Source organism: Diabrotica virgifera, chromosome 9, assembly GCF_917563875.1.
Source record: "Diabrotica virgifera virgifera chromosome 9, PGI_DIABVI_V3a".
Classification (NCBI taxonomy): domain Eukaryota; kingdom Metazoa; phylum Arthropoda; class Insecta; order Coleoptera; family Chrysomelidae; genus Diabrotica; species Diabrotica virgifera.
In genome coordinates this window covers 118,684,850-118,709,681 of record NC_065451.1, presented here as the reverse complement: position 1 = coordinate 118,709,681, position 24,832 = coordinate 118,684,850, and the positions used below count along the sequence as shown (strand labels likewise).

The following is a 24,832-nucleotide window of genomic DNA, read 5'->3' as shown; positions in this document are numbered from 1 at the left end:
ATTTATTAGACTCTGCCAATTATTGTACAAGTGCGTATTACCGAAGATTGCCGAACGAAGTGACCCAAGTTCATTTGCCAGGGTTACTGGGTGACGAAAAAGTACATAACGACGAGAATACACACAAAACCAACGCTTCGATGAACGAACATTTTTACTCCTTACATTCAAGTTATTGTAATTTGTTTTAGATCTGTTGTATTAAAATTTACGTGAAATTCTGAAAATTCTTCACCACATCCACAACTATTGGTCCTTCGAACTGCGAATCTACAGTGCCAGCAGAACTACAAAGAAAATAGCAGCTTTACATTCTACGAACCGACGTCGTACTTGACCCGCTGTATCAACCCCAGGAAGCTACATTTACAACACTGAATACTGAATCCTTTTTATAATTTCACATTTTTTCAGTCTCTATTTGATAAATATTTTAAGTACATGAGTTTCAATCTAAATTAATATATTTATTTCGAATAGTGACATATTATTTGACGTTTTACCTACTCTCGTATTCATTGTGAATGTGCTAGCTGATTTTTTATTTTATTCTGACAGATCGTAACTAAACGTTAATAATAATTCTTACGTACATAATAATTGAATTACAAAACATTTATTTCCGTTTTCTGCACTTGAATAAATCATTTCTTTTTATTTAATTACATTCATCGAAGATCAAATACTTATTTCTTGAAACATCAAACACAGTTTGATTGTTTATATCTGTATAATATACGTCACATACATTAGATTACTAAAATTACATAATTTAATTAACATACATACATAATATTTAATTATTTTGCATCCTCGTACATTTTGGTCATATTGTCAAAAATGTCAGACCAAAACAAAACAAAGAGAATGGCCACTAAAGGTGCTCTTACACGTTTAACAACATATTTTCGAAGTATAGAAAATAATGAAATTATCGACCTCGTAGATTTAGAAATGCGATTATTCAAAGCCGAAGGGCTTTTAGATGTTTTTAATGAGGTTCAGATGCTTATTGAAACTGATGATCCTGACTGCGAGGAAAATTATGACACAATACATGCCATTGAAAGGCAGACTTTTGAGGACAGATATTTTAAAATAATATCTGACATCAAAAACCTTATTTTATCTAGACGACCTACTGACACGTCTGATTCACGTAGTGTCAATGGTTCAATAGCAGCTGGGCCTACAAATACAAGTAACATTAAGTTACCTCCATTGAATCTAGCTACATTTGATGGATCGTTTGATCAATTCCTCTTCTTTCGCGACAGTTTTAATTCTATTATTAATGATGATACTTCACTTTCCAATGTACAAAAGTTTCATTACTTACGTCTGTCATTACGTGGCATAGCTGCCGACACTATTAAATCTTTGCAAGTCTGCGATGCAAACTACGACATTGCTTGGAGTTTATTGATCGAAAGATTTGAAAATAAACAGTTACTTGTAAACAATCACATTAAAGCTCTCTTTAACCTACCACTAGTTACAAAAGAATCAAATCAAGGTCTCAGACAACTTCTAGATAATACACAAAAACATTTACGTGCTTTAGAAGTTTTAAAACGCCCCACTAAACACTGGGATGATTTGATTATTTATTTGTTAACAACAAAATTTGATAACTCAACAAGACGCTCTTGGGAGTCACAAAATTGTAAAGACAACCTACCAGTTTTAGATGATTTACTGAAATTTTTAAAAGAACGATGTCGTATCTTAGAGTCATTAGATAACTACAATGATAATAAACAGGATCAAAATTCACCACGATACAAAGGTAATAAGTCTGAAACAAGAGCCTTTGTTTCTAACACAGAGAATAGGTTTAAATGCAACTTTTGTAACAAGGAACATAAAATATATTATTGTCCTGACTTCTTAAAACTAAATCCTACTAATAGATTAAACAATGCAAAACGTCTACGTTTATGCATTAATTGTCTTGGCACATGCCATCGTACTAAGGATTGTCGTTCTACTGGTTGTAGAAAATGTGGAAAGATCCATCACACTCTGTTACACTTCGAGAATTCACAATCCTCAAATTCAGTTTCCACAGAAAACAATTCTTCTCAATCTTCATTACCTTCCAATGTTCCAAACACTGGGCTGCAGTCAAATGAATCTACCTCTACCTCTAACTTCTCTTCAACACATCATATAAGCTCAAGTGTTCACACTGCTATTAAACCGTATATTCTACTTTCAACTGCTGTTGTTAACGTTTTTGACAAGTTCGGCAACTCACATAAATGCAGAGTACTCTTGGACAACGGAAGTCAATCCAACTTTATATCTGAGAAATTTTGTGATATTTTACAACTTTCAAAGGAAAAAATCAACACTTCGATCTCGGGAATTAATCAATTAACTCACAATATTAACTTCCGGACATCACTAACATTTAAATCAGATATTAACAATTTCTCGAAAAAAATATCTTGTCTAATTTTGCCCAACATAACAAGTAATTTACCTTACATACACATCAATCGTTCCCAGCTCAATATTCCAACAAAATTACTTCTAGCTGACCAGAATTTTGAAAAACCTGGTCCAGTAGACCTTCTTATTGGAGCTGACACTTTCTGGGATATTTTAAGCGTTGGACAAATCAAACTTGGTCCTGGGTTACCGATCATTCAAAAAACCACTCTTGGTTGGATAATTTCTGGCCCAATTCCAACAAATATTCAACACCACCCCCAACATAATTGTTACTTTTCTTCTACCAGTGAATTAGATTCACAGCTCACAAAGTTTTGGGAACTAGAGGAGTGTCCTAAAACTAAGTTTGTTTCCGAAGAAGACATCTATTGTGAAAATCATTTTAAGCAGCATATTTCTCGCCATTGTGATGGTCGTTTTATCACTACTCTTCCACTAAAGGAATCTCCATCAGTTTTAGGGGATTCTCTCACTACTGCCAAAAAACGTTTTTTAAACTTAGAGAGAAAACTTGAAAATAACATTCAATTGAAATTAGAATATCATGACTTCATACGTGAGTACATTAAACTTGGTCACATGTCCCTAATAAATGACACTAATGATAATTCTGGATTCTTCTTACATCATCACTGCGTTTTAAAGGAAACTTCAACCACTACAAAGTTAAGAGTTGTATTTGATGGTAGTGCGAAAACTACCACAAGCTACTCATTAAATGACATCATGTATATCGGCCCTCATTTACAAGATAATTTATTTTACATTTTACTTAGATTTCGTCAACATAAATTCGTACTGGGTGCAGATATAACTAAAATGTATCGTCAGGTTTTCCTTACTCCTGAACAACGTTACCTTCAAAAGATCCTTTGGAGATTTAATAAAAATGATGAAATTTCTGCTTATACACTGAATACTGTTACCTACGGTACTGCATCAGCAGCGTTTCTTGCCATTAGGTCTCTTCATGAAATTGCTCATCGACATATTTCCGAATACCCAAAAATTTCCTCTATAATTTTGCACGATTTTTATGTAGATGATCTATTAACTGGTTGTGACACATCGGAAGAACTCCGAGAAATCAAGGAAACTATTTCATATTTATTATCTTCCTACGGTTTTCCTCTGAGAAAATGGACTACCAATGATTCGTCTCTACAAAATCATTCTGATCCTGATTTTTTGCATTTTGGTTCTGACGAACATAACAAAACACTAGGATTACTTTGGAATCCGTCTTGTGATTCCCTACAATATTCTATAAATATCTCCACAATTAACTTAAAGATTAGCAAAAGACAGATTTTATCCTGTACAGCACAAATATTTGATCCTTTGGGGTTACTTTCACCCGTAACAGTTATATCGAAAATTATTCTTAAAGAGCTCTGGAAACTCAAGATAAGTTGGGATGAATCTGTTCCTGAAAGTATTTACACACTTTGGTCGAAATACTACTTCGAACTTACAAAATTAAACACTTTAAAAATACCTAGACATGTACTTTCTTCTAACCCAGTTTCTGTTCAACTTCATGGGTTTTCTGACGCCTCGGAGGCGGCTTACGGTGCATGTATTTACATATGCTGCACAGATACATTTGGAAATTACACTTCAAATCTTTATTGTGCTAAAACTCGAGTTTCTCCTATGAAACTTGTAACCATTCCAAGACTCGAACTTTGTGGGGCATCACTACTTTCTGAACTTGTCGAAAAGGTCACTTCATCTGTAAATGTCTCCTTTAAAAACATTACGTATTGGACTGACTCTAAAATTGTTATTTCATGGATAAACACCTCTCCCCATTTACTTAAGACTTTTATAGCAAATCGAGTCTCACAAATACATAAACTGACCAACCCTGAATTTTGGAAATATATTAATACTTATGATAATCCAGCAGATCTACTGTCACGAGGTATAAGTCCTTCTTCGCTCAGTAATTCCCACATATGGTTTCATGGCCCTTCTTGGCTCACTTTGCCTCAAGAAGAATGGCCTCAATATACAAAACATCAAGAAGTTTGTATAACTTCTGAATTACCTGAACTGCGTAACAAAACTCTTGTGTTTCATCACATCAACAACGAATTTACCTTTTACTACAAATATTCTTCATTAAATAAACTAACACGCGTCTTTGCTTATGTCTTAAGATTTAAAGACAATCTGTCGATTCATAAACATTTACGAATAACAGGTCCCTTGACCACAATAGAACTCAATAATTCCCTTTTAACCTTAATTAGGTTCGTACAACGTCAGTCATTTCCATATGATTATGATGCACTTTCCAATTCCAACCAAATTGACAAAAGAAGTAAACTTCTTGGCCTAACTCCATTCTTTGATACAACAACAAAATTAATACGCGTTGGCGGTCGTTTACATCATTCGTCATTTGATTTTAACAAGAAACACCCCATAGTCCTACCTCAGAAAGACCACCTCACGATACTCATTGCTCGCCATGAGCATTTGAAACTTTTACATATTGGTCCTCAAGCACTTCTTGCTTCCTTAAGAGAAAATTACTGGCCAATATCAGGGCGCAATTTGGTTCGAAAAATTGTTCGTGATTGTGTCCGATGTTTTAGATTTAACAATAAACCCGAACAGTATCTTATGGGCAATCTTCCGGAGTCACGAGTTACCCCTTCACGTCCCTTCACGGTTTCTGGTGTCGATTATGCTGGTCCCGTTTTATTACGAGATAGAAAGGGTCGTAATTACAAAACTTCTAAAGCTTATATTGCTCTCTTCATTTGCTTCGCCAGTAAGGCTATACATTTAGAAGTTGTCAGTGATCTCACGACAGAATGCTTCTTAGCGGCATTACGCCGATTCACGGCCCGACGCGGTAAATGCTCCGAAATATTTTCAGATAACGGCAGCACTTTCGTGGGAGCAAATAATGAACTCAGACAATTTTTTAACACAAATGCTGATCACATTATTACAGACCTCTCAATCGACGGTATTCAATGGCATTTCATTACTCCACGTGCTCCCCACTTCGGTGGATTATGGGAGTCAAACATTAAATCAGTTAAGCACCACATGAAACGTGTAGTAGGTAATGCAATTTTAACATTTGAAGAATTTACCACGGTTTTATATCAAATAGAGGCTTGTCTCAATTCTAGACCACTCTATCCTCTTTCTAATGACCCAAATGACCCTACCCCTCTTACTCCTGCACACTTATTAATTGGATCTTCATTGACGAGTATACCACAACAAAACTTAATGGACATTAATGAAAATCGTCTTTCAAGATTCCAAAGGGTGCAACAGATATTACAGCACTTTTGGACAAGATGGTCCAAAGAATATGTATCCCATCTTCAGCAGCGGGTCAAGTGGAAGGAGAATTGCCAACAGCTGATCCAGCCTGGACGCATGGTTCTAGTAAAGGATGATGGACTTCCTCCCTTGAAGTGGCAGTTAGGCAGAATTTTAAAAACTTACACCGGAAGTGACAATATTGTGCGGTCGGTTGTGATAAAGACAAACTCTGGTGAGATTAAACGACCGGTTGTGAAATTATGTGTTCTGCCTAACCAAGATCAATAATTTTTGTTTGAAAACTATAATTAATATGATCTTTGACTTTTTCTTTAAGACTTTTTATTGAAACCCGGTCTTTGGGGTTTCAAGGTGGGGGAGTATATGTTAAGTACATTGACTTTGAAATTTATTAGACTCTGCCAATTATTGTACAAGTGCGTATTACCGAAGATTGCCGAACGAAGTGACCCAAGTTCATTTGCCAGGGTTACTGGGTGACGAAAAAGTACATAACGACGAGAATACACACAAAACCAACGCTTCGATGAACGAACATTTTTACTCCTTACATTCAAGTTATTGTAATTTGTTTTAGATCTGTTGTATTAAAATTTACGTGAAATTCTGAAAATTCTTCACCACATCCACAACTAAGAGCAGTTTTTCAATAACTATTACCAAATGGAAAATACGTCGGACAAATATAATTTTTTAATTGATTGTATAAATTATGCAGCTCAACTATCAATTCCACAATATAAAGCTTATAAAAACAAAATCAGAAATTCTCCACCGTGGTGGAATACAAATTGTGATAACATTATCAAGGAAAGAAAAGAAGCACTTTCAAATTATAAGAAAAACCGTAACTTTGAAAATTACTTAAAATGCCAAGAGAGCATGGCTAAAAGTAAAAAAAAATTAAAGGAAATAGCTAAAGAAAGTTGGAAAAACTTTGTCTCAAACTTAAACAAAAACACTCCTTCCTCAACATTATGGAATCAAGCTAGAAAGATCAATAGAAAACCAATTACTAATCCAACATGTCTTAATGATACATTAGTCGATGAAATTTTTGATCAAGTTGCTCCTCCATCAGTCCAATTACTAAAAAGCTACAGCTATGCTTCAAATGAACAAAACCATTTTTTGTTAGAACCGTTCAACATTACAGAATTAGAATATGCTCTCAAAAATCGGAATAACACAAGTCCAGGTTTGGATAATATTAAATATCCCATGATACAACACCTTCCAAAAATAGCTAAACTCTTGCTGCTGGAAATATTCAATGAGATGGTCAAAAATGGGAGTTTAGTTCCTCAATTTCAAGATGTCATTATAATACCAATACTGAAACCAGGTAAAAATCGCAACGTGGCACAATCATATAGACCTATATCTCTTATGTCATGCCTTCTTAAAACAGTCGAACGAATGATAAAACAGAGATTGGAATGGTGGTTAGAAAAAAAGAAATTACTTCCCAACCTTCAATTTGGGTACAGAAAAGGAAGAAGTACTTTAGACGCCCTTTCAACACTAGTGGTAGATATACAAGATACATTTACAGACAACAATTATTTACCTGCAATATGTATGGACATAGAGGGTGCATATGATAGAGTCTGTCTAGATATTTTAGTTGAAAAATTAGTCAAAAATTTCCAAATACCAGCTCAACTAGCAGGAACAATATATAATTTTTACTCATGTAGAAAGATATATCTCAGAACACATAACAGTAGTCTCATAGGTCCACGATACAATAACTTGGGGCTGCCCCAAGGATCAGTATTGAGCCCTTTGTTGTTTAATTTGTACACTGCTGATCTACATAATAGCCAAATTGAAAACTGCACTTTGAAGATTATACAATATGCTGACGATTTCCTTGTATACTCTTTTTCAAAAAAATTTGATAATTGTATACAAACATTAGGTAAAATGCACAACTTGTCAAACAATTGGTTCCAACAAAATGGATTTGAAATTTCCACAAACAAATCTAGTGTTTGCATTTTCACACGACACAACTTACCAAATATTGATAAATTACAATTAAGCAATCATGAGTATAGTTTTCAAACTTCTATCAAATATTTGGGGATGATACTTGACCGAAAACTAACATGGAAATCACATATTGAGTTTATGCTAAACAAATGTAATCAAGGAATAAATTTTTTAAAAGCAATTTCAAAAACGTGGTGGGGAGCAGATGTTGAAACATCATTACTTTTCTACAAAGCTTATATACGATCAATCATAGATTATGGTTGTGTACTCTATGGCTCTGCATCTGATCGGGTCCTAAGCAGAATCGACGTAACACAAAATACAGTTCTGAGGATTTGTTTAGGTGCTATGAAATCAACTCCAATTAATGCGTTACATGTCGAAGCTTTAGAGATGCCACTGAAATATAGAAGAGAATACCTAAGTAAAAAATTTATTATGAAATTACAACATAAAGATCCTTCCCTTCATATAAAAATAAGCAAATTGAATGAAGCTGATTTGACGAATAAATATTGGACACACAAGAATTCACCTCCACTTTGTGAAGCTTTTCGCAGTATGTCAAACTTTGATGTTACTTCTAATCCAGACGAAATCTTAGACTTTGAAGATTTTCCTTCTTTATTACATTTGCTAAAAGTAATTAAGCCAAGTTATCATGAAAATGCAGCTATCAGTCATAATATCTTAAGAAGTATCTTGGACGTTTTTTCGGAGTCTATAATTATCTACACAGATGCGTCGAAGTCAACGTTTGGCACTGGATGTGCCTTTTATGTCCCATCAAACAATACAGAAAAAATGTATAAAATAAATAATGCTTTCTCAATATTCAGCGCTGAAGCAATTGCAATTTATCAAGCTTTATTATATTTTATGAATACAGAAAATAAGTCTACAGTAATTGTTTCTGACTCACTTTCCGTACTGACAGCTATTCAGACAATAATATTTCCAAGTCATAATTTAAACAACTATATCTTCCAAATTAAAAAAATACTTTATGAAATCTATAAAAAACGAAGAGAAGTGCATTTCCTATGGGTTAAAGCACACATAGGTATCACCTGTAATGAACATGTTGATTTATTAGCAAAAAAAGCCATCACACATGGATCGTTAACCGGACATAAACCTTCTAATCCAGATATATGTGCAATTGTTAAAAATGAAGTTAACGAACAATGGAGACGAACATGGAACGAATCTAGCAAACATAGTTCCTCACAATATGCGATGATTCAACCTAAAGTGCCTACTGAGTACTGGTTTAAAAATTATTCGGTTCCCCGCAGATATATAACTTCCATTATTAGAATAAAATTTGGGCACGCCTGTTATCCTTTTCATTTGGCGAAAATTAACATTTTATCTTCAAATCTATGTCTAGACTGTCAAAAAGAGGGAGACTTAAATCATATATTTTTTGAGTGCTCAAAGTATACTCAACAGACTAATAAACTAATTGAAAATTTATTAAAATATAATATATTTCCACCTCATAATTTATGTTACCTACTTTCTCTAAATAAGAAAAAAATATATGACTGTTTAATGGAATTTATTTGTAAAAGTAAAATCAACCTTTAAGCATTATCCACACATGATTATTTACCTTTGTTTTATCCCATATGTATTTACCTCCTATCCGCGACCTAGTCTAGTTATGTCTAAACGAAATGTCTTGAAGGGTCCCTAGACGAGAAGAAGCAAGTGACCCTGTCTTATTCCTACCTTAACTCCTGAATACAATAATTACAATATTAACAACCACCTTTACGGTAACGTTTCTTTATCTTTCTTATTTTTGTGTTGTTTTATATTTTTGAAATGTTTTTAGTTTTTAAAATATACTTATTGTGACTGGCTGAGTGGCGACAGCCCATGCCAAAAAAGAAAAAAAAAAAAAAAAAAAAAAAAAAAAAAAAAGCACCTTTCGGTACACAACTGCAGAGGAAAGGAGTGTGATGGGACAAGCGTTATGAGTGGTGTATATTCAGCTTCCTATGTTCATTGTGCATCCCATAATCTGAACCTAGTGTTGAGTGATGTCGTTGCTGGTGTAAAGGAGTTATGTTTTACGATATAATTAAGAGAGTATATGTTTTTAGTGCAAGTATTAAAAGATGGGATGTACTATGTACTATTATTACTTTGGATTCATCGCCAATACTTAAAAGATTATGTAAAACCCGGTGGTCATCCAGACATGATGCTGTTATGGCTTTGCTTCGAGCTTTCCGACAAGTAATGAAATCTTTAACGAAAATTTCATTGCTATCTAAAAAACGATGAAAAATTAGAAGCTTATGCATTATTAAAGCATATGAATAATTTTGAATTTGCCGTTATCATTACTATTCGATCTAAAATACTTAAGAGCACACAGTAGCGATCAACAGGTAGCAACAAATGCGGTCCAAGATTGCGTAAGTTCTGCGAACTTTCAAAAGTGAGGCAACAGTGCGTCGGTAATTCGACACTGACAGTGACGTTTATACTACCAAAAACAATAATTTTTAGGTAGTGGATAGGTAGCCGGTACCGGTGACTTGTTCTGTAGCCGGTAGTTGCTTATTATTGGTCTAAATCAAGGTCTATGTTTAGTTTAGGTTATTATGTTTGCTTCGTGTGCTCCTGTGTTTGTTTTGTTTAAAGTTTAAAGCATGGAATATTGAATTGAATTAAAGGTTGAAAGACCACAAGGACAAGATGTAGCCTTAATTGGTTTACAAAAAAAAAAAAAAGAAAATGAAAAGACTATCCGATCAAGTTGAATTTAAAAAACAAATAGTTTCTAATCCCTTTTAATCTTGTTTCGGTATCAATTTTAAAACTATGGTAACTTGTGAAACATGGAAATCTATACAGGATATTGTTCATGCAGAAAAGCAGAGTTTTGCCTTCAGAACTCCATCAATCAGGCAAATTTGATTATCTGTGATGGGGACTAAATTTTGGTTCTGCTGGGGTACGATAATAATCATAACTATTGTTACTTTTTAATTTTTTTTAATAAAGTTTTACTTGATCTTTAAGTTAATTATTGTGATCTGTTTTATTACTTTTTCATAAAAATGCACGCTGCTTGAAAATAATCATTGAAAATAAAATGCACTTATTTCGCACAATCATTGAAAATGTATAATGTAAATGCAGCTATTTTGTATAATTTTCGTAAGTAATACACATGGTAATACATCATTACCTAATGTATTACCGGTATCGGCAACCAACTCATTGACCGGTAGTTCCGATTAATTAACCAATAAAAGCCAACTACCGGCTACGGAAGAAGTCACCGGTACCGGCTACCTATCCACTGCCTAAACAGGCCCGGTACTTTATGTCTCCGTTAACAGCCAGTTAGTTAACCGGGGTTTAATCGGGACAGAAATATATGCATAACATAGACATAAACGCAATTATACTTATTATTATATTAATAAATAATTATAATAATAATTATAATTGCTTTTATTACAACGCAAGAGGCCCTATGAGGTACTTTTCTGTCCCGATTAAACCCCGGTTAGCTAACCGAGGTTTAACCGGGACATAAAGTACCGGCCCATTCCTATGGTTAAGAATTTACTTATTAATAATAACATTAATAGAGATACAATTTCCCACATATTGGGTTTATTTAAATTTTGTTTATCACAAGATTTCTTTTCTTTTAATAATATTATTTATAGACAGGCACAAGGCCTTGCAATGGGAAATCCATTATCACCTTTTCTAGCAGATTTGTTCCTAAACAACCTTGAGATTAATATCTTTGATAATAATTCTTCAAATCACAATCCTTTACAAAAAATCTTGTATTGGTTTAGATATGTGGATGATGTGTTAGCTATTATAGATGGAAATTCCTCAGATGCAGAAAATATTCTAGTTTCACTCAATAATTTACCTCCAGCCATAACATTCACTTTAGAAACAGAGTCTAACAATTCTATTAATTTTCTAGACTTAACATTGACTAGAATAGAAAACAAATTAAGTTTTTCAGTCTTTAGAAAACCAACTCAGACTGACCATACTATCCCTTGATCTTCGAATCATCCTTTTCAACAGAAGATGTCTTCTTTTTATTGCTATATCCATCGTTTACTTAGCTTACCATTATCAGATACAAATTTTACTTCTGAATTAGATATTATTAAACAACTTGCACATAGTAACGGTTACTCCCCTAGTTTGGTTGATAACATTCTCAACAAATTAAGGAATAAAAGGAACATATCTCTAGCTTATAATGCGACCCCGGACAATTACAATTCAGCAGTTATGTATAGATCTATATCATACATAGGTTATCCTTCAGACAATATAGCAAAAATCTTAAATAACATTCATAACTTAAAACTTTCATTTAAGTGTAAAGATAACATCATTTTTTCTCATACTAAAGACAAAATTAAAAAAACTTCAAAGAGTGGCATTTATAAATTGTCATGTGGTGACTGCCCTGTGACCTACGTGGGTATAACGATGCGACCTTTGGATACTAGTATCAAAGAACATCTGTCAAAGATCGATAAATCCAGCTTTGGTCATCATTTGCATGCATCGAAACTTAGCTTTAGTCCACAAAGAGATAGTAGGATCTTACATAGCATACCTAATAATAACTATACCAAAATGAATCTACTAGAAGATCTAGAAATAAGTAGAGAAATGAAAAGAAACCCTCAAAACTGTGTCAACACCCAGATTCAATTAAATTGTAAATTTGATCCTATTTTTAAGAAATCTCTTTAATAATTTTGGTTTAGTATACAGCATACCCAACAATTTATAAAAGTCTTTGAACATTACTTTTAGGTATTCTTGAGTTTTCTTTAATTGACTACATATTTGTAAACAAGTAAAATATTTGAGATTTGTCTGAATTAATTAATAGTATTGTTAATTTATAAAATAACAGCTTTCGAACTCTGAGGTTATCAAATTAGATTTCTCCTAGGTTTGATTTCATCTAACTTCTTCTACACTTGGTCAAACTATAACAGTTTTGTTTTTAGAATCATTTTGATAACTTATATACACGTTAACATTTCACATCAATATTAACAATAGTAATTTTTCAAAATTTAACTTTAAAATTTAGTATCTTAACATAAAATTTCACTTTGACATTAATAAACGTCAAATACGGTTGCATCTAAAATAGCTCCAGAAAAAATTAATTTTTTAGTAGTTTAACTTAAATTAATTTTATAGTGGTTTTAATTATCATTGATAAGAAGTTTCAGTCCTATGGGTTAAACAGCCTAGGCTTCTTTTCACGGTGTTTAACTTTTGTGTGAACAGTTTAAAATTTGGCCATGGTTAAACGTACCTAAATATTGACTTTCAGCTCGCAGTTTTTGTGACAATTAAAACATTTAAATTTCATCGTGGGTAAAAACATTTACATATTGTAGAATAGTGATACAAAAGTGAAAATATTCTCCCCAGATGGGGGAGAATATAAAAAAGACGCCAGTGTGCGAACTAAATACTGCTGAAGTTATTAGTGATAGTAATCAAGACATGGATACAGGAACTATCACCACAAATTCTTCTGCTACAAGGGAGGTAAAACTTTTTAATATTAATTGTAATAGTTACGACTTTCAAAATTGTTGTGTTTATGTTGAGAAGACCAATGATCAGAATATTTCCCGTTTGCATCCAATGGTTGTTGCAGATATTTTACATCAAAAATTAAAGATTAATAATATTAAGCAAATTAAAAGTATAGGAAGAAACCGTGTTAAAGTAATCCTCAAATCTATTTTGGATGCAAACAATTTAGTCAATAATAGTCACTTAAAGGACGATAATTTAAAAGCGTACATTCCAAATCACCTCTTGGAAATCAAAGGACTGATACGCGATGTTGATACCAAATATAATATTGACTATTTGAAAAAATATATGAGCTCTAGTTCACCAATTATTAATATTAAAAGAATGCACAGGAAAGTAGAAAAGGATGGAAATACAGAATACGTCCCTAGACGTAATGTTATAATTACTTTTGAAGGCAATTGTTTGCCAAACTATGTTGTGATAAATTATGTATTTTTCCAAGTGGAAAAATTGTTGGGTAAAGTGACGCAATGTTATAAATGCCTCAAATATGGACATATTTCTAGACAGTGTAAAGGTACACAGGAATACTGTATACAATGTGGACAAATTAAAAATGACATACATACATGTGATGAAACAAAAAAGTATTGCATACACTGTAAAACTGATAAGCATATATCGATCTCTAAAAACTGTCCTTTTTTCGAACATCAAAAAAAAATAAAAAATATCATGATTGAACATAAAATCTCATATTTGGAGGCAAAAAATTTGAGTGACTCATCATTTTCTGGTCTTATTTCTAATAACAGATTTGAAATATTGTCAAATTCAGACAAAGAATTTCCAAAATTAACTAACTCCTCTGAAGTTAGTACATCTCCTTATTTCAAGCCATTGAGGCCTCACCTACAGAAACCCAAAAATTTTAGCCAACCAAGCTGTAGTACATCAAGCACTGAGTATAGTGCAAATAAAAAAAGAAAAGTATCATCTCCAACTTCCGAAGATCCTACACCATATCTCATCCCTTTCAGATTTGGACCGTCTCAACCTTTACCTCCCTTAAATAAGGAAAGTTTTCCTAATACAGACAATGATAAAAATAAGTTAGTAGATTCCTTAGTACTTCTTTTCTCAAGTTTTATTCAAAATATTAATTGTTTAGAAGAGGCAAAATCACTTGACATGAATTTGTTAGCCAAAGGTATTAATAATGTTCTAGATAATATTTTAAAAAATAACTCATCTAATGACGAACAAATCTAAACTCAAAATAATACAATGGAATGCTCGATCAGCTGTTGCTAACAAAAACAGCCTTATTAACTTTTTAATAACCGAAGATATTGACATAGCTTTAATAAGTGAAACTTGGTTTAAACGGGATGTTGTATATATTTATAGAGGTTATAATGTGATACGCGAAGATCGCCATGACGGCTATTCTGGAGTTGCTATTTTAATTAAAACTGGTATTCCTTTTGAGCGCATAACAATTAAAAAAAATTATATTCAAGACTTGCTTGCTTGTGGTATTAAAATCAACTATAAACAAAGTTATTTAAGTTTACTCTCTGTATATAGGTGCCCAAAAACTAAAACCAAAACCGAAGATTGGGATAAGTTATTTTCTCAACTAAAACACCCTTGTATCATTGGAGGAGATATGAATGCACATAATTCTTTGTGGGGCTCATATAAAAATGATAATATAGGCCATCAAATTGTGGAGACAATTCAGAATTTAGATTATGTAGTAATGAATAATGGACAACCAACTTGCCAAACGAGTCCAGGAAACTCAGATTCCATGATTGATGTCACGTTTTGCTCACCATCCCTTTTTGATAAAACTTCGTGGTCTGTAGATCTTGATACCTTGGGATCAAATCATTTCGTTATAAAGGTTGTGATCGATGTCTTGGGAACTAATGCTAATACCATTTATCCCAGTACTAAGTGGAACATTAAAAAAGCAAATTGGTCATTATACTCTCAGCTTGTTGATACCTTATTAAACGAAAAACCTCACACATCCTTAAATACCCAACAAAAATATAATTTCCTTATTGACTGTATTAATGAAGCTTCTAAACAATCTATTTCTGAATATAAACCATTTAAATGCAAACGGACTCCCCCTCCGTGGTGGGATTCGGAATGTGATCAATCCGTTGCAGAAAGAAAGAAGGCATTAATAAACTATAAAAACAATTCTTCTCCTGAAAATTTTTGTAAATGCAAAGAAGTAAATGCTCGTGTCAAAAAATTCCTGAAATTAAAGGCCAAACAAAGTTGGGTTGCATGGTGTTCAAAATTAAATAAACAAACTCCATCTAGTCTTATTTGGAATCAAGCAAGAAAAATGAATAGGAAAAAAGTTAATTTTTCATTACCTCTAAGTAATTCATGGGTAGACGATTTTTTCGATAAAATAGCTCCACCTTACGTAAATAACCAGTTAGATGTTATTAATTCTAAAACGCTTCCATCTGATCAGAATCATTTTCTCCTTACACCTTTTTCGAGAACTGAATTAGAATTTGCCCTTGATAATCGCGTTAGTACCTCACCAGGATACGATGCAATCAAATATCCTATGATACAACATTTACCAGATAACGCAAAACAATTACTTTTAAATATATTTGACCAGATAATTATTGAAGGCAACAGCATAATAGATTTTAAGCGTATTATAATCGTTCCTATTCCCAAACCGGGGAAAGACCCTAAATTAGCTGAAGCTTACCGACCGATATCATTATTATCATGTATATTGAAGACTCTCGAACGGATGGTTAAGATTAGGTTGGATTGGTGGCTAAGGGATCAAAATCCTTTACCCGCTAACCAACATGGTTTTAAAAAAGGTTATGGAACTTTAGATTCCTTAACAACTCTTGTTGTAGACATTCAGAACAGTTTTTCCAGGAACAGTTATGTGCCCGCTTTATTTTTAGACATCGAAGGTGCTTATGACTCTGTCTCTCTTTCAATTCTCCAAGAAAAAATGATTACATTTTTTAATATTCCATCACAGTTTGCTTCTAACATTGTAAACCTGTATAAAAATAGAATAATTTATTTAAAAAATAATCATACTCTTATAGGCCCTAGACTTAATAATAAAGGATTACCTCAGGGCTCCGTTTTGAGCCCTATTTTATTTAACATTTACACAGCAGATCTACACAACATCACTATTAACAATATTGCATTTAATGTTGTACAATATGCTGACGATTTCTGTTTGTACACAGAACACAAGAAATATCAGCAATCCATTGAAAACTTGAATAGTGTCTATGGTCTCCATAAAAAATGGTTTATTGAAAATGGCTTTGAATTATCATGCAGTAAATCACAAGTTTGTTTATTTACCAGACATAACTTTCCTAATATTAGCACAATCACCTTAGGTGGGCATAAATTTTCTTTTAAAAATAAAATTAAATATCTTGGAATGATACTCGACCAAAAATTGACCTGGAAGTTACATATTGACGACATGTTGAACAGGTGTAATAAGGGAATAAACTTTCTTAAATCAATTAATAGAACTTGGTGGGGATCGGATGTTGAAGTAAGTTTATTATTTTATAAAGCTTACATACGATCTATTTTCGATTACGGCAGTGTTTTGTATGGATCAGCAAGTAATGCACTACTAAACAAAATCAACGTTTTACAGAATTCAGCCTTACGAATATGTCTAGGAGCTATGAGATCCACTCCAGTACAAGCTTTATATTTGGAAGCCTTGGAACCTCCTTTAAATCTAAGACGAAGTTTTTTGTCCAAAAAATATTTAATGAAAGTATACTTAATTAACCCTCTTCTATACCAAAAAATAGTGACTTTAAGTTGCCATGATCTAACCAATAAATATTGGCAAAAAAAGAAATCTCCCTTACTGTGTGAAGCTTATAATCAAAATATAGTACTCTTAAAAAATATAGATAAAACGAACGACTTATTCAAAAACTACGCGTACTCTTCTTTCTTTTCTCCTACAGATATTATTGTACCAAATTATAGTGAAAACATATATTTAAATAAAAATATTCTTTTATCCATAACGAATAGTTACAATGAGTCAATAGCTCTATATACAGATGCGTCTAAATCTGCAGATGGAACTGGATGCGCCTTTTTTATACCATCGGGACATATAGAAAAGAAATTCAAACTGAAACCGGAGACTTCGATTTATACAGCAGAGGCTATTGCAATATATGAAGCTGTACTATATGTAGCTGAATTTGATTTCGCCCATATTATAATTTTGTCTGACTCCTTAGCAGTATTGAAATCTCTTGGTAAATATGGACCCCCAAACATCCAAGACTGCCCATACATTTATAAAATTAAACATATTAAACAAAATCTTTTAACCAAAGGAATCAATGTACATTTTATCTGGATTAAAGCACACGCAGGATTTGAACATAATGAGTATGTCGACTTATTAGCCAAAGAAAGCGTTTCATCCGATACCAGTATTCTACATAAAATAACACTGACTGATAGTATAATCTCTTTCAAGTCAACACTGCATCGGGAGTGGAGCTACCAGTGGAAGGAATACTCTTTTGTGAATCAAAATAGATACTCGTTAATTCAGCCCGATATTCCCAAATTTCCTTGGTACAAGTCTTGTAGAGCTTCTAGAAAGTACATAACTTCTATTATTAGAGTACGATTCGGGCACGCATGTTATCCAAAGCATTTATTTAAAATACAGGTTTTGGATAATGATAAATGTGAGCATTGTGAAGAGGAAAGTGATTTAGATCATATATTTTTTGGTTGTTCTAAAAATACAATTTACTCATCTAAATTAATAAATGATTTATTAAAATGTAAAGTAGCAACTCCTTGGAATATACTATATTTATTATCACTTGGTTCTGTAGATGTATACAACTCTTTAATTAACTTTTTAAAAGAAAGCAAATTATCATTATAATTCCCTTAAACATTTTTAATTAATACCTTTGGTAGTTACTAGTTTTAGCTGTTAAGCTTAGTGTTACTTAATACCTTTTAGTTGTTATCTTTGTTTTAAACCTGTTTTGTATAACTTGATAACTTGTATTCCTTATGTGTCTGGCAGTATGACGGTAAGTCTAAGCCAAAATAAAAAAAAAAAAAAAAAAAAAACATAAAATTTATTTAACCTATACATGGCTTTTTAGTCATTTTCAATTATTGTTAATTAATTTTAATTATTATTTACGAATATAGAGGTCGCATAAGATTGTGGTTCCTTCTTTATCATTTTAATAAATGACAGTCTTCCTCAGCTGTTCACGTGGGCTCAAAATGGTTTGACTCAGCATGTTTTCTTTTTTAATATATAAAAGAATTTAGATGTGAATTTATTCATTTTAAGGGGTTGTTATACCCGATATCTGTGGCTTTTGCCCAGTTTCCATATATTTTATTGTGTCGTTAAGCAAATGCTCTTCTATGAAGGTTTTATAAGAGGACGTAAGTTTTTCACTCATTTTTTATAAAAAAATCTTATCTTAAATGTTCTTTTAGGAAGCTCTGATGATGGCACGTTATGTGTTGAAAGTACTTAGCTGATAATAAAACTTTTTTTTACACACTATCAAAAAATTTTTGAGAACATACACCTGTTTGCCGTTTTGACCTGCTTAGAAGTATGTACAAGTCTTACAGTCTTTTCCAATTTAGAATGTAATAAGACCTTCATCGGACGTCCCCAGGAAGTACGATTACGGACGACCCTAGGAATTACGAATCCAGACCAATTCAGGAATGGATCTAATAACCTTCAGTTATTTGGCATTTGCAGTGTTGCCATACTTTATTTGTTTGATTCTTGTATAATTCCAATCAATGGTATAATATATAAGGATAATAAGATTGTATAAGAACGTTAAATATATAGAGACATATTTATAGTCTAAACAAAATTTATACAGTTTATCTTCATTTATCAGTTGATCTTCCTTTTTATAACGGTGTTAGTTATTTTTGAATATAGTCTACTGAATAATTTAAATTTCAATTAATGCCTTAATAGTAATCATTAATAAAAAGAATTTAAATTATCTTTTGATTTAAAATGACTCTTTTTAGTTTTTTCTATCCAGTATTTACACTGATATTGTACTATTTACTTTTCCAAATTTTATTTTTTTGGTGCTTCAAAACTATTGAAGCAGCTATTTTTAAATGTAACTTTATTTGATGTGGTTATGTTTGTGAAAAAATTGAGGATACGAAAACGGTGTCATATTATGTCAAGCGTAGAACCCTGCCTGGCCAATCATAGGATAGGGGGTAGATTAACCGTTATAGAATAGAAGAAAATGTTAGGTTCTATTCATTGCACAAAATATCAACTTTCTAATGCAAACAGAGGAAGAACTTGTACAGCTAGATACAATACTTCAGCAAGAACCCGATTCTAACCATGGCATAAGTGTTTTTATATAAGGTAGGAACTTAGGTATATTCTTTTATCTACGATTTTAGGTAAAAGAATTATCAAAATTGAGAGGAGCAAGCAAAGAAAAAAAATAAAAAGATGTCTTATTGTTTGTTAAATTTTAATAAAAATTTGTTTGATATACATATAAGTACCTAATATGTGTTTTTTCATTTTAAATGCAGATTTCATCTTTAAGAATTATGAGTAAATCTATATAAAATAATTTTAGACTTTTTCAACAATGTTTAATAGTAATTAAACGCCATGTTTAAAATTTCTGAAAACATTTTACATAATGCCCTATAAAGGTTTGGTAGTGTTTAATATTTAATATTCCGATAACTAATCGAATAAAGGATTACAGATTACGGTAAATATTTATTAAACATATATGATTACAAACTTTTGTACATGTTTTATTTTAGACCGTGACAAGTGCTCTCATCTGATTGACGTTGACAATGTGACAAATACACTGACACCTAAAGGTGTGTTCACACTATACACTAAACACCTTCCCCTTAAAGATCAAGTTTCACTGAGGGGTTTAATAGATCGTCCAAAACGAGATCTTTGATAACCTGAAGTACCTGGGTCAGAGATTACTTGTTCATTTTTATTAACATCTATTGTCCTAAATAATAGATTGATATCATCTACAATATCATTATTACTTGTAGGAATCTGATTATTCAAATATGTTTTTTGTTCAGGTATATACTGGTCGGGAAACAATTCGGGTTCCAACATAGCATCATAATTTGATTTTGTTAAAGATGGTTTTAATTGATTGCTGTTGCGCCTAATAACTTTATTATTACTTTCCTTACGTATCCAGTATGCTCTTGGTTCTCGAGCTTTCTCTAGAACAACTGCCTTATACCATATTTTATCTCTATTACTTTTAACTACTACTTTATCTCCCTTTTTATATTCTATTAAGGATTTAGGACTCGTTTTATCATAATGTATTTTCATCTTTTGTTTTTGTTCATTTAGATAATTGACAATATGCATTTGAATTTCTGGTTCTAATTTATTTTGGGTCACTGGAATTTGTGTTCGAAGTGTTCTACTTTGTAAAATTTGAGCTGGGGAGGCTTTTAAACTAATGATAGGGGTATTATTATATTCCAAGAGCAAGTCTCTAAAATCACTTTTTTCTGCTAAACTTTTCCGTAAAATTTGTTTTCCTAAGCTAACAGCCTTTTCAGACAAACCATTGCTCTGATGATGGTATGGTGTACAAGTAGAGACTGTGATATCCTTGTTCTTGTAATATTCCCTGCATTTTAATGATACAAAGGGTAAATTATCTGCGATTAAGTGCTGAGGGTAACCAAATTTTGTAAACGCATTCTGCATCGCATCTATAACAGATTCTGAAGTTTTATTTTGTAAAGGACATATTTCAATCCAATGAGAGAAATGATCTATTAAGATTAGATATGCCTTTGCTCCAAATTCCAGTATGTCTGCTCCTATTTTATTAAAACGTAGTTTTGGGACTGAGTGGGGTAATAGGGGTTCCCTACGATTACTTGGCATGTACTTTTCACAAGTTCGACATTGTTTGATAAATAATGTAATGTCAGATGACATATTTGGCCAAAAAAATAACTGCCTAGCTTTATGTATAGTTTTATTAATGCCTAAATGCCCTTTATGTATTAAATTTAAAATAAAAGACTTTAAACTATTTGGTACCACTATCTTGTCACCCATAAAAATCAGACCTGCTTCAACATATAAATCATTTTTCAGGACATAGTAAGGCTTGCACAATGGTGAAATACTATTTATTCTTGGCCAACCATTATAATAAAAATCTGAAATTTTCTTTAATATTTTATCATTGGCAGTTTCCCTTCTAAAATTTAATTTTCTTTCATCAGACATAGGCAAATGTATTGATACTGTGTGTACCATTTCTAACATCTCAAGATCAAGTGTCTTGACTTTACGACTAGCTCTGGATAACATGTCTGCAAAATGGACATATTTCCCAGGGACATAATATACATTTAAATTATACTTTAATAATTTTAATCTTAAATGTTGTAAACGTACAGACCCTATCTTACAAATCGGTTTTTTCATTATCGAAATTATAGGCTTGTGGTCTGTCTGTATATCTACTGTTGCACGATAAATAAAATCATGAAATTTTTGTGTGCTAAAATATATTGAAAGCAGCTCCTTTTCAGTTTGACTATAGTTAATTTCATGGTTGTTCATTGTACGAGAAGCGCATGCTACTAATTTAAGAGTATTTTCGTGCTCCTGAAACATACAACACCCCAAACCATTTTTAGAGGCATCACACTGAATAACAATTTTTTTATTTACGTCAAAAGAAACTAGAGCTGGTGCCTCATTAATAATTTTTTTTAAATTTTCAAAAACTTGTTGGTGTTTTGGCAACCACTGCCATTCAATATTAGACTTTAATAATTCACATAAAGGACTCATGTATTCAGACATATTTGGGACATATCGTCTCACATAATTAAAAGAACCAATGATTCTTTGAAGTTCTGTTTTATTTTTAGGCGATTCTAATTTATTTAGGGACTCAATACGATCTGGATTTATTTGCATACCATTTTTTGAAAATATTTGACCCATAAATTTAACCTTTAATTGACAAAATTGAAATTTCTCTTTGTTAAATTTTGCGTTTACTTGTCTGGCCCTCGCTAGTACTTGTTTGACTGCCTTGTCATGCTCCAATTGAGTGGCTCCAGAAACGATCATATCATCATGACAAATTGTAACATTTTCAAGATCACCAAAATGTTTTTCAACTTCTTCTTCAAACAAGTCTTGTGAGTCTGAAAGTCCATAAGGTAACACCTTGTACCTATATACTCCAAAGGGGGTAGCGAAGCAACATTTCCAGGATGATTCTTCATCAAGCTGTAAATGATGATAACCTTCCGATAAGTCAAAGACTGTAAATATACTTTTACCACTTAATTTTAAACTTATTTCTTCAATACTTAAATTTGTACGGGGTTTTCTAATTATACTTTTATTTAAGTCTAATGGGTCTAAACATAACCTAATTTTTCCATTAGATTTCTCAACTAAGACTATTCTATTTATACTCGCTCTATAGTCAATTTGTTCAATTTTTTCTATGGCATTTCTTTTAACTAATCTGTTTAACTCGCTTTTAAAAGCATCACGTATGGCTAAAGGTATTTTAGTTGGGGGATGACTAACCGGTTCAAAATTTTTGTTAGTGGTTATATGGCATGTACCAGGGAAAACACCTGAACCTGAAAAAATATCCATATTTTTCTCTATAAAAGTTTGTTTGGTTATGTCTGATTGGAATTTATCAGTAGAAACAATATTAATTCTTTTTATTAAATTTAAATGCAAACAAGCTTGACCACCTATTAGAACCTGATTTGCCCCTTCCACGATCACAAAATCCTCAAAAATTTCCTTATTTTTAAATTTATAGTTTAAATTTACTATACCTATCGGTTTGGCAACAGTACCTTCAAAAGCTTTTAAAATGTACTCTGTTGGCCTGACTCTAAATTGTTTGTTGACATATTTAAATATTTTTAAAGGAATTATATTTACGTCAGCACCCGTATCCAATTTAGTTTTTATTTTTCTCCCTTCAATCTCTAAAAACTCTTCCCAGATACTTCCTCTGCTAGAATTACAAGCTACAACGTTATTACTTAAGTTTACATTATCTACAAAAATTTCACTTGAACTGTGGCCATCTTCATGTTCAACATTTTTAACATTTTTTACCCTACATGATTTTGAAAAATGATTTAGAATACCACATTTATTGCAAGCTTTTCCATAAGCTGGACATTTGCGGGGGCCGTGCTGAGTCTGGCACCTTTTACAGCGAAACGTCTCAGTAGATTTTGAAATTTTCTCATGACCTTGCTTTAAATTTTTGTTACTTTTTAAAAAATTTGTACTTACAGTTTTTTTATTTCTTATTTCATTTACTTCAAAACCTGTTTCATTGCTTCCTGTACTCTGAAATTGTAAATTTTGACTTTTACTTTGCTCACTGGTTCTGCAAAAACTTATGGCCTTTTCCAGTGTTAGTTTATCTATCCTAAGAAGGGCTTCTCTAGTTGTTGTATCTCTGATACCCATTACAATTTTATCACGGAGTGCCTTATCTTCTGCCGTCTCATCTGGATCATTACGATTGTAGTTGCATGTTCTTACCAAGTGTCTGCAATCTGTTAGGAAATGTTCGAATACTTCACCCTCTTTCTGGGTCCTCTTTAAAAAATTATAACGTTCAAAACATTCGTTCATTCTCGGATTCACATACTTCGATATCGTTTCTATCATATAATCATATTTATCAACCTGGTCATCTGGAATCTTAAATGTTGTCATAATACGGGCTGACTCGGTTCCCATTATGTTTCTCAATAGGGACAGTTTTACCCTATCTGTTGACTCATGCTGCCCTATAGCTATCAAGTAGTCTTCGAAAGCCGTGTACCAAAACTTCCACTCTGTAGCAGCATTCTGCCCTTGCAAGTCAAAATCGGGGGGAAGTTTTACAGACCCCAGGCCTAAATTTGTTGCCATTTTTCTGGTTATTTGAATTTATAACCTAACCTCTATTCAAGCACTGTTAAATTTCAGTTATCTGTCACAATCCTTCTTGAAATATTCTTTTACTTTCGCAGCGCCATGTTTAATATTTAATATTCCGATAACTAATCGAATAAAGGATTACAGATTACGGTAAATATTTATTAAACATATATGATTACAAACTTTTGTACATGTTTTATTTTAGACCGTGACAAGTGCTCTCATCTGATTGACGTTGACAATGTGACAAATACACTGACACCTAAAGGTGTGTTCACACTATACACTAAACAGGTAGGAGGTTCCAAGAAGGTTTTGGACGACCGTCCCAAGGAGGTTTTAGTCGGACGTCCCCAGGAGAGTTTGGTCGGACGTCCTGGGCACGGATGA

The 24,832-nt window shown here is 32.4% G+C and overlaps 1 protein-coding gene across 1 annotated transcript; it reads left to right on the top strand.

Annotated features, from left to right (window-relative positions):
- Positions 1-840: 840 nt before the first annotated feature.
- On the top strand, positions 841-24,832 carry LOC126891261 (uncharacterized). The gene is made up of 2 exons (XM_050660440.1): positions 841-2,671; positions 24,648-24,832. The coding sequence occupies exons 1-2, from the start codon at positions 841-843 to the stop codon at positions 24,830-24,832; spliced, it is 2,016 nt and encodes a 671-aa protein (XP_050516397.1).